Raw genomic sequence first — 12887 nt, 5'->3', positions numbered from 1 at the left:
CACAGAATAATATGAACACATGAAAACTTCCTCAACTTAAAAAACTATAATTGTTCATATACTGAATTATATTTAGTGAAAGACTGGGTGCTTTCCCTATGGTACAGGGAATAAAGGAAGAACTTCTAATCTCACCACTGTCCAGTCAGTGCAATAATTCAAGAAAAAGAAATAGAAACCCAATTTATTTCTGATCTTTAGACTGGAAGATAAAAAATAAAAACTAGTCTTATCTGCTGATAGCATGATTGTCTAGGTGTAAGATTCAAAGAATTCGGGCTAGATACATTTTTACAAAAGGCATTTAACAACAAAAATTACCTAAATAACTGCTATAATAGATAAGTAAATACAAAAGTACAGGATACAGATACAAAAGTAAAGTGTATTTCTTCAGAATATTGACAATCAGAAATAAATTTAAAATAATTCCGTTAATACCTGCTTTCCAATTAAAGTGCCTCGGTGTGAATGCAATAAAACACACACAGGACTTGCGCGTGAACACTGCACCACCCTGACAAAGCAATCCAAGGTGAACTAACGAAAAGCAAATGCAGACCAAAGCGACCGACTGGTGTTGCTGGTCACTCGTCCCACCCACCAAACGGGACCACACAACGAATAAACACCCACTATGAGCAGGGTGAAAAGCAGGATACAGCAGTGATGGGGAACCTGAGTACCACAAAATGAGGGTGTTTACAGAGAAGAACAGTAAGCACCTCACTCTGGTCTCCCCAACCCTACACCCATCTGGGAACAGTGTGGAACCAGCAGGGCCTTCTTCCTATGAGAAAAACTAAGGACAGTGCCAGCAGTGCACATTACCACCTCAAACACTGCTGTCTTTGCTCCTAGAAAGTTGTCTGGCCCTCACAGGCACCCAGCCTCGAAAGCTACCTAGAATGCACACAGCCAGCCTCACTCTTTCAGAGATGCTGAGCTGTTTGGAAATACAGCTGTTACTGAGGCACACTGTGCTCCCATATCCATCCGTCACTGCCCTCTGTCATCACTGAGTCTCAGTGAATCACACACAGGTTAGTGGTGTTATAGTTGGCTACCTTCTAGGGATGTCCTGCAGAGGAGACCCTCTATCACCACCTGTCTCTTTCTGTCTATTTCCCTGCAGCTCAATCAGAGTTTATACCCAGGAAGACGGCCATGTCCATAATGTCTGGGACAAACTGGTGGGATGGAAACAAGCCAGGCAATTAAGCCCCTATGGTATCTTGTTACTGGAGGCCAGCAGGGGAAAGCCTGCAGAGAAGCCCCACCAGGGAAGGCACTGACATGGTACAGAGCTCCCCAGCAGCAGGTCAGCTGCACCCCACAGCACCTGAGCCACGTCAATACCACACCCTCCCCCAAGCAGAGTCATCATGACCCAACACCTGAGCCCAGTGATCACACTGCCACCTCCTCTGAGGAAAACAACTGGCTCAGTAGAGCAAAACAATTCTCAAGATGCTTAGGTTGACCTTGCATCCACCCTCAAGGAAACTGAGCCTCAGCAGAACGCCGCTGTGTATTGACTGTCTCCAAGGCCTTCCCTGTCTATGTCCAGATGAGCTCTTCAGTGTCTGAGGCTGAGACAACCCACAGTCCTGGGAAAGCACCACAGACTACAGCTGTGTTCCACTTTCCATAGTGCTGGCTGTCACTGAGCCTGGTTCTCTTGACTTCTGTCATTTTTGGGTTCTGGATCAACATTATGGGGTATCCCCTTCCCAGCCTTAGTACCACAGTGCTCTACTGCTTTCTGAAACTCTTAGCTGGACTCCTTAAACGAAAGACAAAGGAACTCAGTAAGTGAAATTGCAGTGAGAGGTGCAGCACAGTGATGGAACTCCTGCCTGGCATGGACAAGGCCTGCGTTCAGTCCCCAGCACCACACAACGCCTGTGTTCATAAATGAATGAATGAGAAATTTAAAACTCCTTCACGTAAAATCAGAGAGAGAATGAGAGGCACCATAACTGATTCCACAGAAATACAGAAGATCATTGTAGATTATCATGAGTGAAAGAAAAACTTTTATTCTGAATAGAACGCAGGTAACCTAGGAGAAATGATAAATTCCTAGACACGCACATCTCACCAAGGTTGGATCTTGAAGGAAAGAACCTAATGAAACAAAACAAGTAAACAAGTAACAAGAATGAATGAGAAGTGAAATGCTTCCTGTCAGAGGGAAGCCCGGAGCAGACGCCTTCACAGCTGCATCCTCACTAGCATAAGCACAGTTCTCTTTAAATTGTACCAAAACACTAAAGAGCTGAGTTGTTCCAAACACATTCAAGAGGCCAGCATCATTCTAATATCCAAGCCAGACAAGAACACAACATAGAAAGCTACAGGCCAAAGCCTAATGGACATCAACGTTAAAATTATCAGCCAAAATACCAGGAAACCACACTCAAGAGCATATTAAAAAGATGATTTGACGTTATCAAATGGGATTCATCTTGGGGATGTAAGGATACTTCGACATGGATAAAAGAATGAAGGTTATAAAATGTGTCACCTCAACAGATGCAGAAAGGATATTTGGCAAACTCAACATCTCTTCATGAGAAAAACACAAACTACATTAGGCATGGAAGGAGTATACCACAGCATAATAAAGATGTGGTGGTCCATGCCTATAAGTCTGGGGCTCTGGGAATTGAGAAAGAAGACTTGCAAATTTGAGGCCAAATGACTGAACAATTTTATGAGATTCTGTCTCAAAATTTAAAATAAAAAAAGACGGGGTATGCTTTTCAGTGGAAGGTTCTGAATTTAATTCCCAATACTGCATACCATATGTAACAATGGCTAACATACTAAATGTAAAAAAAGTTGGAAACTGTAAGATCTGGAAAGATGAAAGATACTTTGGGGATTTTGTGTTTGTTCAACATTGTATTAGAAATTCTTGCCAAAGCAATCAGATAAGAAAAAAAAAAAAAAAAGAAAGAAAGAAAAGGTCATCCATATTCCAAAAGAGAAAAATTGTCACTCTGCAGATGTTATGACCTTATATAGAGACAATAATTATTCTGTCAAAAATAGTTAGGATACATGAATTTAAAAGAACTATAGGACACAAAATCCACATACAAATATCAGTAGCACTGCTATACACTTGTAGTGAATTATGTGAAATAGAATTCAAAAGTCCCACTTCCAAGAGCTACTAAAAATTAAGATACCTAAGAATAAATTTAATCAAAGAGATGAACAAAGGAAAAAATTTCAATGCCATAATTTGTTATGTGTACTTCTTTATACCAACTATAGCTCAATAAACCTTTAAAAATATAAAAAGTACATTTAAATAGTAAAAATAGCTTCAAGTCTTTCGCATAAAAATGTAGAAAGCACAAAATCCTTTACCTTTCTTGGCAAGCCCTTTCAGGTCCCCTATAATTGTATGCTTCTTGCTTATGGGATGTAACCCAGGCAAGCATTTTCCCAACTGCTTTTTAAATGTAATATTTATGTACTTTAATTTTTATCACTATAACCAGGCAAATATGAGATTTTTTCCTTTTTCTTTCTCTAGCCATTATTTCTGCTTCTAGGTCTAATTTGCATTTCTAATTTTCACCAAAGACCAACTTTTTAAATCATTTATTTCGTTAACAGATGTTTATGATTCGAATGCCAGATCCTCGTCATGCACACTCCATAAGACTATTCTCCCACCAGGATGATTGCTGACAAGCATTCATTATTTCTTCACAATTATGATAAAGCAAATATTCAAGAAGAGATGGATAGAAAAAAGGGAGAGGTAAGGCAAAGTCTTGGGACCAGAAGGGTAGAAGAGACAGCACTGCTTTGTAAATCGCTAAGGATTAGTAAAATCAGGGTTAATTCAAGGGTAAAGAGCTTTCATATTTTAAGAATGAAGCAATTACGCTTGATCACATACCTCTGTCTCTGAGACTTTACTGTCATTTGACCTCATCTTCCGCGGCACTGTGACATGCAGGAAAACGCCTTTCAAATCTGCAGTAACAACACGTGTTCTGGGTTTTGTTTCTTTGCTTCAGCCTAGTAAGTGTCCTTAATGCAACTACAGTAGGGTTAACACTTTTACTGAACTTACTTATGAACCCACGCTCCAGGATGCAAACTTTAAACAGATTTTCAATGAAAAATAGCTCAGATACAAAAAAACATGGCCATCTGTTGCATCCCCCAACCCCCTTCATAATCACTTGGGAGCTGCAAATTCAGGGCTCTGGGGAATCTACTGTGGGCAGCAAACATGCTCCCCGCTCTCCACCCGGCCAGGCCGGGGGGGATCCGCAGACCCAGGCCACCAACCTCTGGGCGGCGGGGCGCAGAGCCCGGAAGGCCCTGGAGGAGCCCAGCCCTGCTCCGTGCAGACGGCTGCCCCCACTCACCGAGGAGGGCGTGCGGCCCGGCGAGCTCCGCCCGCAGAGCCGGGAGCAGCAGCGGCAGCAGCAGCGGGAGCAGCATGCCGGCCGGCGGAGGAGACGGTTGGCGGGGCGCGCGGGCGGGTGCGGGGCGCGGGGCGCAGGGCAGGCAGAGGAAAGCCGGGGAGCGCGGGCCGCTGTGCCCGGCTGGTGTGCAGGGCCGGGGTGCCTGTTCGCACCCTTCGGCAGGGGTGAGGAGCAAGAAGCCCGGGTCCCCTTTCTAGCGCCTTTCGGTCTCCCCGTCACAGTTTTCCCTGCGGTCCCCGCATTGTGGTGGATGGCGAGGGGCGAAACAGAAGCGTCCGCTGTTTCCTGACAGCTTCCTACACGGTGCTGCCGACGTTATTACAAGTTTACCTTGGTAAAGAAGGAATAAATACACCGCTCTTGTCTCTCTAGGTAATCGATCCCAGGGCACTTTCGGGAACTGGGTACATTTCTCACAACGCTAGATTAAATTGGTAGAGGAGAGGCCAGGGGAAGGTTTAAAGTGCATCCTAAGCGATGTTCGCTAAGCTAACGGATGCGTCGGAATGGGAAGCTGCAGAACCCGGGAAGGAGCCCAGCACACAGCTGCCGCCCGCAGGCAGCGTCCCGAGCACCGGCCCCCTGCGCACGTGCGAGCTCCCTGCGCCACCTCTCGGACGCAGAGGACGCAGACGATCCGGAGTCAGGAGGCTGAAATCTGAGTCGGGGAGGCCTCACCCCCGCCCCCCACCCCCACCCCCACATCCACCCCCACCCCCACCCCCGTGGAAGAGAAAGAGCTGCCGAGGTTACAGTAGCCCATTGAAACGCCTCTGCTTAGCAATTGCTTTGTATGGTGGCCTCTGGTGCTCCGTGTTCTAACAGGTGTGAGCCCTCTCCAGCTTCTGCAGCTCCCCACACTTCTTATCCCGGGACCCCGCCTGGCTAGGATGTGCCTCATCAACAGCTTCAAAAAGAAGCACTGTTCAGGACTAAAACGCAGCTGCAAGGTCCTCGTTCATTCCACCTAGACAGCTGGTAACTAAAAATTATGAAAGTAAGATTGGATACGGATCACCATGCTCCAAGATAAATTACTGACAAGGAGAATGAGGAAACTGGCAGTTTCAACTCAATTTGTATTTTGTAAACAGTTATATTTTGATATAATTCACACAACAAGCAGTTCGCACAGTTAGAGTGCACAGGTGAATGGTTTTCAGCATATTTGCAGATATGTGCGACCATCAGTGCGGTTAATTTCAGACAAGTTCATTCCCTCAAGAAGTATCCCTATATGCTGTATCTATCACTCCCCCGTTTCTCCAACAATCACTCTCAAGCCTAAACAACCAGTAAAGTAATTCTTATTTTTAGAGATGTCCCTGCTCTGATCATTTCATACAAATGAATAAAATGCTGCATGATTGTCCTATTCACTGGGCATAATGGCCTCAGAGTTCACTCCTGGCACCAGTTAAGGCACTTCATTCTTTTTGTGGCTGAATAATATTTCACTGAATAGAAGCCCATATTTGGCAACGTCGGCTGACACACATCGGTAAAGGAAACTCCAAACCTCCGCAATGAGGTTCTTTCTCCTCTGTCCCAGGAACATTTATTGATTGATTGATTGATTTTTTGATGGAGATACTGCGGTCATAGCCTCCAGGTTTGGCTGAGGGTTCCATAATCTATGTGCTATGCTGTGTATTCTGCAAAGGTGTATCCATCTCCACAAGATGAGGATAAGAAAATCTTCTCCAGAAGTACTTTGCTTTAGAGGACAAGTTTGGGTTCAGGGACTTAGCTCAGTGGCGTAAGTGCTTGCCTGGCAAGTGCAAGGTCATGAGTTAAATCTTCAGCACCACAAAAAAAAAAAAAAAAAAAAAAAAAAAAAAAAAAAAAAAAAAAAAAGAAGAAGAAGAAGAAGAAGAAGAAGAAAAGAAATAAAACGTAAAAAAAAAAAAAAAAAAAAAAAAAAAACCCACAACAAAATAGCTGCGATCTCAATTAACAGGGGTTAAGGAAGAGTCACATGGAGACAAAACAGACACTGACTAAGGGATAAACCAGTGTGGGCATCCATACAGTGGGCCATCACCTGTTGGAGAGCTGTAGGCTGCCAGGGCCTTCTTCCATGGTCCCAGCAGTCGACAAGGGGCTGCTGTTACCTTGAGATGTCACAACGTGCAAGTAAAATGAAAGCAAAACTTTAATTTCTACTGAAGGACGGTGGGTGGGTGGAAGAATCCAGGCACACGAGCATGCAAATTTTCATCAGATTTATTTGGTTTATGAAATGGAAATCTTTATGCCATAAAAAAAAAAAAAAAAAAAAAAAAAAAAAAGAGAAAATCAGGGTGGTTGTTGTGGTTGGATCAGGCCCGGCAAAGATGAGTTTCTAGATAATATCCTTTCTTCTTGTTATGGCTTTTTTTTTTTCTGTTGTTGTATGTATACTGTTGTAAAATAAAGAAATTCTGAATTTTCATTTCTAATAACAGTTGTCTAGTTCAACAACACACCTAGTAACTAGTATAGTAACACATTGGTTATAGTACCAAAAAATCTGTACCTCTTATCCAATATTTATGATCCTAAATATTTTTATGAATAATTTGTGTTAGCGACATTAAAATAGAAATATTACAAATTGGTATGTATACATACATTGTCCATAAGTATTAAATGACTAAGGGGCAGAAATCACTAACTAGCAAACGGAAGCAAAGAAAAAGGGGAACATGAAAAAGTATGAAAACCCTCTAGGCATCTCCATCAGGTGTCCACAAGCACACACTCAGCCCTGAGCTTACCCTTTCCCCTCCACGGCATCAAATGTTGCACAGATACCGGGCCACTGTTTTACCTGTCGGATCATGTTACCAGGTTTCAGGAAACACCAAGAGAACTTGGCCACAGACACAGGTATACACTGAGGTGTTGTGGCACAACCTTGAAGAGTTCTCTTCTTCTTTTCTCAGTGAAATAGGAATCAAGAAGTTAAGCTGGGAGTAAAAATGGGCAAGGGTTACTTGAAGATTGAGAATTTGAATATTTTTCATGTACCTGATTTATATCCATAAGTATTTAATCACTGATTAACATAATGAATATTTTCCTAAATCAAGAAAATCAATCCTCATTTCTCTTACATTTGAGGTTCCTGATATATTTTGATTGCTGCCTCTACAACATACATAGGCAACATTTGAATTTTGAGAAAGTTAACTACAGAAGTATTACCAGCAGATGCTTCTGTTTCACTAGGGCGATCTGAAAAGATCGTGTGTTGATTCTGGGTCATCTTGATGCCAGGCTGAAGTGATGGTATTTTCACATAGCAGATGAGTAATATTGTAGCAAAGACTGCTCCTTTGACAACCAATGTCTCTTTCACTGTTTAGAAGGTCATCTCTCAATGCTCAGCTAATAGTCTGTTCTTCTAGACTTTTCAACAATTTGGTGACCAGTGAATTATCTATAGTGTCCTACTGTATTTAAAATAGCTACATGGTTTCTACTATCTCACATAGAATTTTGCTTGGTCTGGCAATGAACTACCATCATCCTACCAAGGTGCTATCACCTGAGAATAGAATCAACAAATACCTATAAGTCATTAAAAAAAGTTTCCAGGAGCAAACATATGGTTCCAGATAAAATAGAAAATATTTTTATAATTCTCTTCTCATGAAAATAATATTTTTGCCTCCTTCTGTCTCATGAAACAAAATACAGCATTTTAATTTCTTTAAAAATATAATATTTTTCTTATTTTTCAACTTTATGATATCTGTTCATAATCTTGAATGTACACCTCTAAGTCATTTGTAACACACAGTGGAAAATTCATTCTGGTGCTTAAAGTCTGAAGATGTTCTTCCTACTGCAATTATAATAAAATTAAATCTTTCTTTTCATTTTGTGGGCCACATATTATTTGTACATTCACAGTATCTAACTTTATTAATTTTCATATTTTTATCATTTTCATATCAATGTATAGTAATATGTTGTGATATGCCAGCAAACTTCAACTTTTCTCTGTTCTTCAAACATACCAACTTTATTCTTATCTTCAGATTTTCTCCCTATCTATCTGTTTGCCTAGATTACTCTCCCAGAGATTTGCCTGGCTGCTTCTTTATTTATATTAACCGAAGAGTCAGGTCCAAGAAAGCTTTGTTTGGAAATGAAAAGTGAATTAATTACTTAGAATGAGAAGCACAATCTATTGCTTCACTTTTTTCCTTTAGTCTCTTTAGGAGAAACCACATTGTTAATTTTCTATTTTAATAGCTGTCTATTCCCACTAGATGATGACCTAAGTAGCACTAACATTATCTGTCTTATGGCTAATTCTTTCTGCATTTCCTGGAATACTCCTCACTGGTGGGAGGTGCTTAATAAATGCCATATTTTGCAAATGAATGAATTAATTTCAGATGCTATACAGAGCCCTGATTTTCCTATTCCATGTTCCCCTTTTCTCAACCCATGTGATGATTAAACAACTTCTTCATAGAAGCTTTTATTTGCTGGTTGTGAAGTGTATAAATTATAGGATTCAACAAAGGAAAGTTGACTCATGGAACACAGACACCACCTTGTCAGCAGGGAAAGCCCTGAATGGGCGAGATGAAGTTGCCAGGCCCAAACTTGAGGAATATGACTATGATATGAGTGGTGCACGTGGACAAGACCTTATTCATTCCCTCCGAAGAAGACACACGAACATGGCATAGAATGACAGCATAGGAGGCCAGAAGCCCCAGGAAGCACAGGAGGGTCATTAGACCACTGCTGAAGACCATCAGGAGCTCTACCACAAAGGTGTCTGTGCAGGCCAGTTTGATGACACGTGGCACATCACAGAAGAAATTGTCCAGCTGCGTTGGACCTCAGAAAGGCAAATGCAGTATGAGGGTCACCTGAATAATGGAGTGGTCAAAGCCTCCAAACTACAGAGCCAGCAGCATTACATAGCAGGCGTCAGGGCTCATGATATTTGAATACTGTTAAGGCCACAGATGGCCAAGTAGCGGTAAAAGTCCATCATGACAAGAAGTAAGACCTCCCCTCCTCCAAGGAAGTGCAAGAATACAACTGGATGATGCAGCCTTTGTAGGAGATGATCTTCTTCTCAGACGGGAAGTCCACCAGCAACACAATAAAGGAGTAGGATGCATCCAGGAAGGCCAAGTTGTCCAGAAAGAAATAAAGCGGTGCTGAGATCCCAGGGTCTGACTGATGGTGAGGATGATGAAGAAATTTCCAGGGAGGGTGATGAAGTAGAAAACTGAGATCAACACAAAGACCAGTAGCTGAATCTCTCGAGACTGAGTGAGAGCAAGGAGGATGAATTTTATTATCACTGTGCCCTTTTCTATCTGCATCTCTATTTTTATGTCATATCAGACATCAGACGGTATTTCCATGTCTTTCATCAAGAACAAATCATCTTTGGGTAAAGGCAAATGTACCACATCTTTATTACACCATTTCTCTCCATAATTTGAGACTCTCTTCTATGTTATAGTTCTTTCTATATTTTTAACTAGGAAACTACAGTTATAAAGCCACATTCTGTCTCCCACCCAGATCGTATACTTTCTTCAGCTGTTGTCTCACGTACGTGGGAATGTGATTGCCTTGGATTTATTCCTGACTTGCCTGTATATGCAAGTATGTTCTAGTTGAGATAAAGCTTTTCATCATGTATGGAACTCCTCCGATAGTTGAGGGTTGACAGCAAAAACAAATTGTAGAAGTGACAAAATGTTCAATGTCCTATCATGATTTAATATGCCTATTTATTTACCAAAATTAATGAACTGTGTGTCAATTGATTCATTTTTGTTACATGTAAATTATTCCACAGGAATATTGACCTATAAATTACAAATAGTAAACTATGCTTTCTGGAAATGCATTTATTTTCTCTATAGAAAACTGGCTCATCAACCAGGTCCAAAATATTTTTGGTCTTTTTGAAAAACAGAAAGTCTTATCTTTTCTCTATGCTTATCTCTATAGTGATTTAAAAACTTGAAATGTATCAACCACAGGGGATGAACATGATAATTTAACAACATGAAAACAGCAAAGTAGAATTTCACATGTATTGTTTATTATTGTATTCTCTTCTTTGAAGCACAATTTTTCAGTTTTAAAGTTTAAATAAAATCACAGTAAAGTGGAATATGAAACACACAAATAAAGTATGTATGTTTTCGGTACATATTCAAAAGTATTTATGGGGCTGAGGAGTTAGCTCAGCGGCAGGAGCCTGCCTTACAATTGTGCGGTCGTGAGTTCAATCCCTGGTACCGATAAAAACAAAACACACACACACACACACACACACACACACACACACACGCACACACGCACACACAGGATTTATGGTTGAGCTGCAAATTTTAAAAGCTGAAGATTTTTGAGTTACAGAAAAATACTGCAATCTGGTACAATATTGTTGTTGCATATGGAGTACAAAAGAACTCGAAAAAGAGGTTCTTTAAGTTTGACTAAAAGTAGATAAAAAGTGAAGGGGGATGAAAGAAAGAATAAAAATCAGCAAAGTCCTATAGTAAGAAAAGAAAAAAAGTGTTTACAATAGTATTTCCACTTGAGACATAAAAAGTTTGCCTTTATACATATAATCCTAGTAGATTAATTACTACCATATAATTCCATGTGTAGTTAAATTTTAGAATTACAAAAAGCATATAGCATAACATATATAGATATTATGCATGTATTAAACATATCTGAACACGTGTGCACATATAAACATACAAGAGGACACAAATAAGTACAAAAATCTACATACTGCATCATCAAAATTGGGCTTATTTATTCCTTTCTTCCCTTTTCTCTTCTGTTCTCTTTTTCTTTCCTTTCTCTCTCTCTCTCTCTCTCTCTCTCTCTCTCTCTCTCTCTCTCTCTCTCAATCTCTCTTTCTTTTTCTCTTGCACTTACCCATCTGTAGACCTTAATATTTATCACTCTTGTGCATATGGCCTATTAGAAAAGTGGATTAAGAATCTCTACTTACTCTTAAGGTGCATAGATCTTTCACAATGTTATGCAGTTGGTTTTGTCTCCCTTTTGCAGAAATTGGAGATGCCTATTGGTCATACAATAAATGGTTAAGGGTATAAATGTTGCAGGGTCATCCACTGCGCCTTTGTTGTCTCATGCCCTTTCATCCACTTCTATTCTCCTCCCGCCTGTTTATTATATGGCTCTCATTCCGTCCTGCTGTTTTTGATGCATTGTCTTCCTTTTATGTATTTCTCTCTCTACACTTCTTTGTGTCACCAGGGATTTGCATATTACATACATACATATGTGTTCATAGGATGTACATTTCTTAAGGAAGATGAAGTGACTACCTGCAAAATAAAAGCACATAAATTTCTGCAAACACAAGTTTTATATTCTAACTAGATTAAGAGACGTACTGTTGTCAGTGAAAGTTGAAATAGAAACTTAGAAGCTGGAATACTTACCTTTACTTCCACATCCTATTTTCATTTAGCTGACAAAATACATCTGACGCCATTAGTGGAGAAGCAGGGCAGGGAGCACTGAGTGATGAATGGTGGCACTGGCACACTTTCCATCCACAGGCCACAGAGGAGGCACTGTGTACTCTACACGTTAGAGGTTGGGTGTGGGTATTTGAAGTACTATTTCCCATCCTCAACCACTTATTTCCCCACTTTTCTTTGTATTTTCTCATGCCTCCTTTAAAGATACAAGTATTTCTTTTATTGTCTTTGATTCCCTTTTCTGTAAGTATTTAATTTCTGTATTTTTAAGTTACCTTCTTATATGAGTTCATTTTTCTCAACCCTTTACCTTTTGTCTCTCATGGTAGTTCTCTGTCTGTTTCCCTTGTAATTCTCTCCTGTCTTTCTTGTATCCTTTCTACTTATCTTTTTTATTTTCCATAAATTTTTAGTTTGCAATATTTTCACCCTATTCTCTTTTATTAGTCCCCATATTTATCTTCTTGTGAATTCTTTGAAGACTCACTGTTTTTTGACGTGGAATAGAAAATAGTAAGTGAAGTTATTTCATTGCAAATCTTTGAAGAATTAAATATTCAATTTCTGCTCCAGTATTGTTTTTCCCAAATGATATTCTTCAAATGTACTAAACTATCCTAAATTATACCCTATTCCCTTGGATATTTTGTCTATTCAAAGCTGATATTAATAAAAATTAGCTATCCTTATGTTTGAATGAAATTTCTCACTAACTCTCTCTAGCAGTAAAGATATGCTTTACAAATTTTTCAAACTAGGATTGTGATGCACTATGCAGTTTGTAACTCATTGGCAGATAAACTCTCCAGTTTCAGAGCGTACTGAGAAATGTTGATCTAATTTAAAATCTATCAAATATTCTCCTTATATCGATGCTGATGATGGCTCTAATGAGCACTTTATGAGTGCACAGAATTAT

At 40.1% G+C, this 12887-nt stretch overlaps 1 protein-coding gene and 1 pseudogene across 1 annotated transcript in view; both read right to left on the bottom strand.

The window, feature by feature from the left end:
* The window catches only part of LOC100728591 (disintegrin and metalloproteinase domain-containing protein 18), a 109842-nt gene extending 104742 nt beyond the window's left edge, over positions 1-5100 (bottom strand). The window contains exons 1-2 of the mRNA XM_063239867.1: positions 4404-5100; positions 3926-4002 (exon numbers count right to left, since the gene is read on the bottom strand). Coding sequence (XP_063095937.1) covers positions 3926-4002; positions 4404-4479 — 153 coding nt within the window. The 5' untranslated portion in view covers positions 4480-5100. The remainder of the gene's footprint in view (positions 1-3925; positions 4003-4403) is intronic.
* A 3799-nt stretch (positions 5101-8899) lies between these two features.
* LOC100728867 (olfactory receptor 4N2-like) lies at positions 8900-9805 on the bottom strand (annotated as a pseudogene).
* Between the last annotated feature and the right edge of the window lie 3082 nt (positions 9806-12887).

This window comes from Cavia porcellus, unplaced genomic scaffold, assembly GCF_034190915.1.
Source record: "Cavia porcellus strain 051 isolate PalLab524CR breed Dunkin Hartley unplaced genomic scaffold, mCavPor4.1 scaffold_29, whole genome shotgun sequence".
Lineage (NCBI taxonomy): Eukaryota > Metazoa > Chordata > Mammalia > Rodentia > Caviidae > Cavia > Cavia porcellus.
Note: the sequence above shows the minus strand (reverse complement) of the source record. Positions and strands in the feature narration are given on the sequence as shown.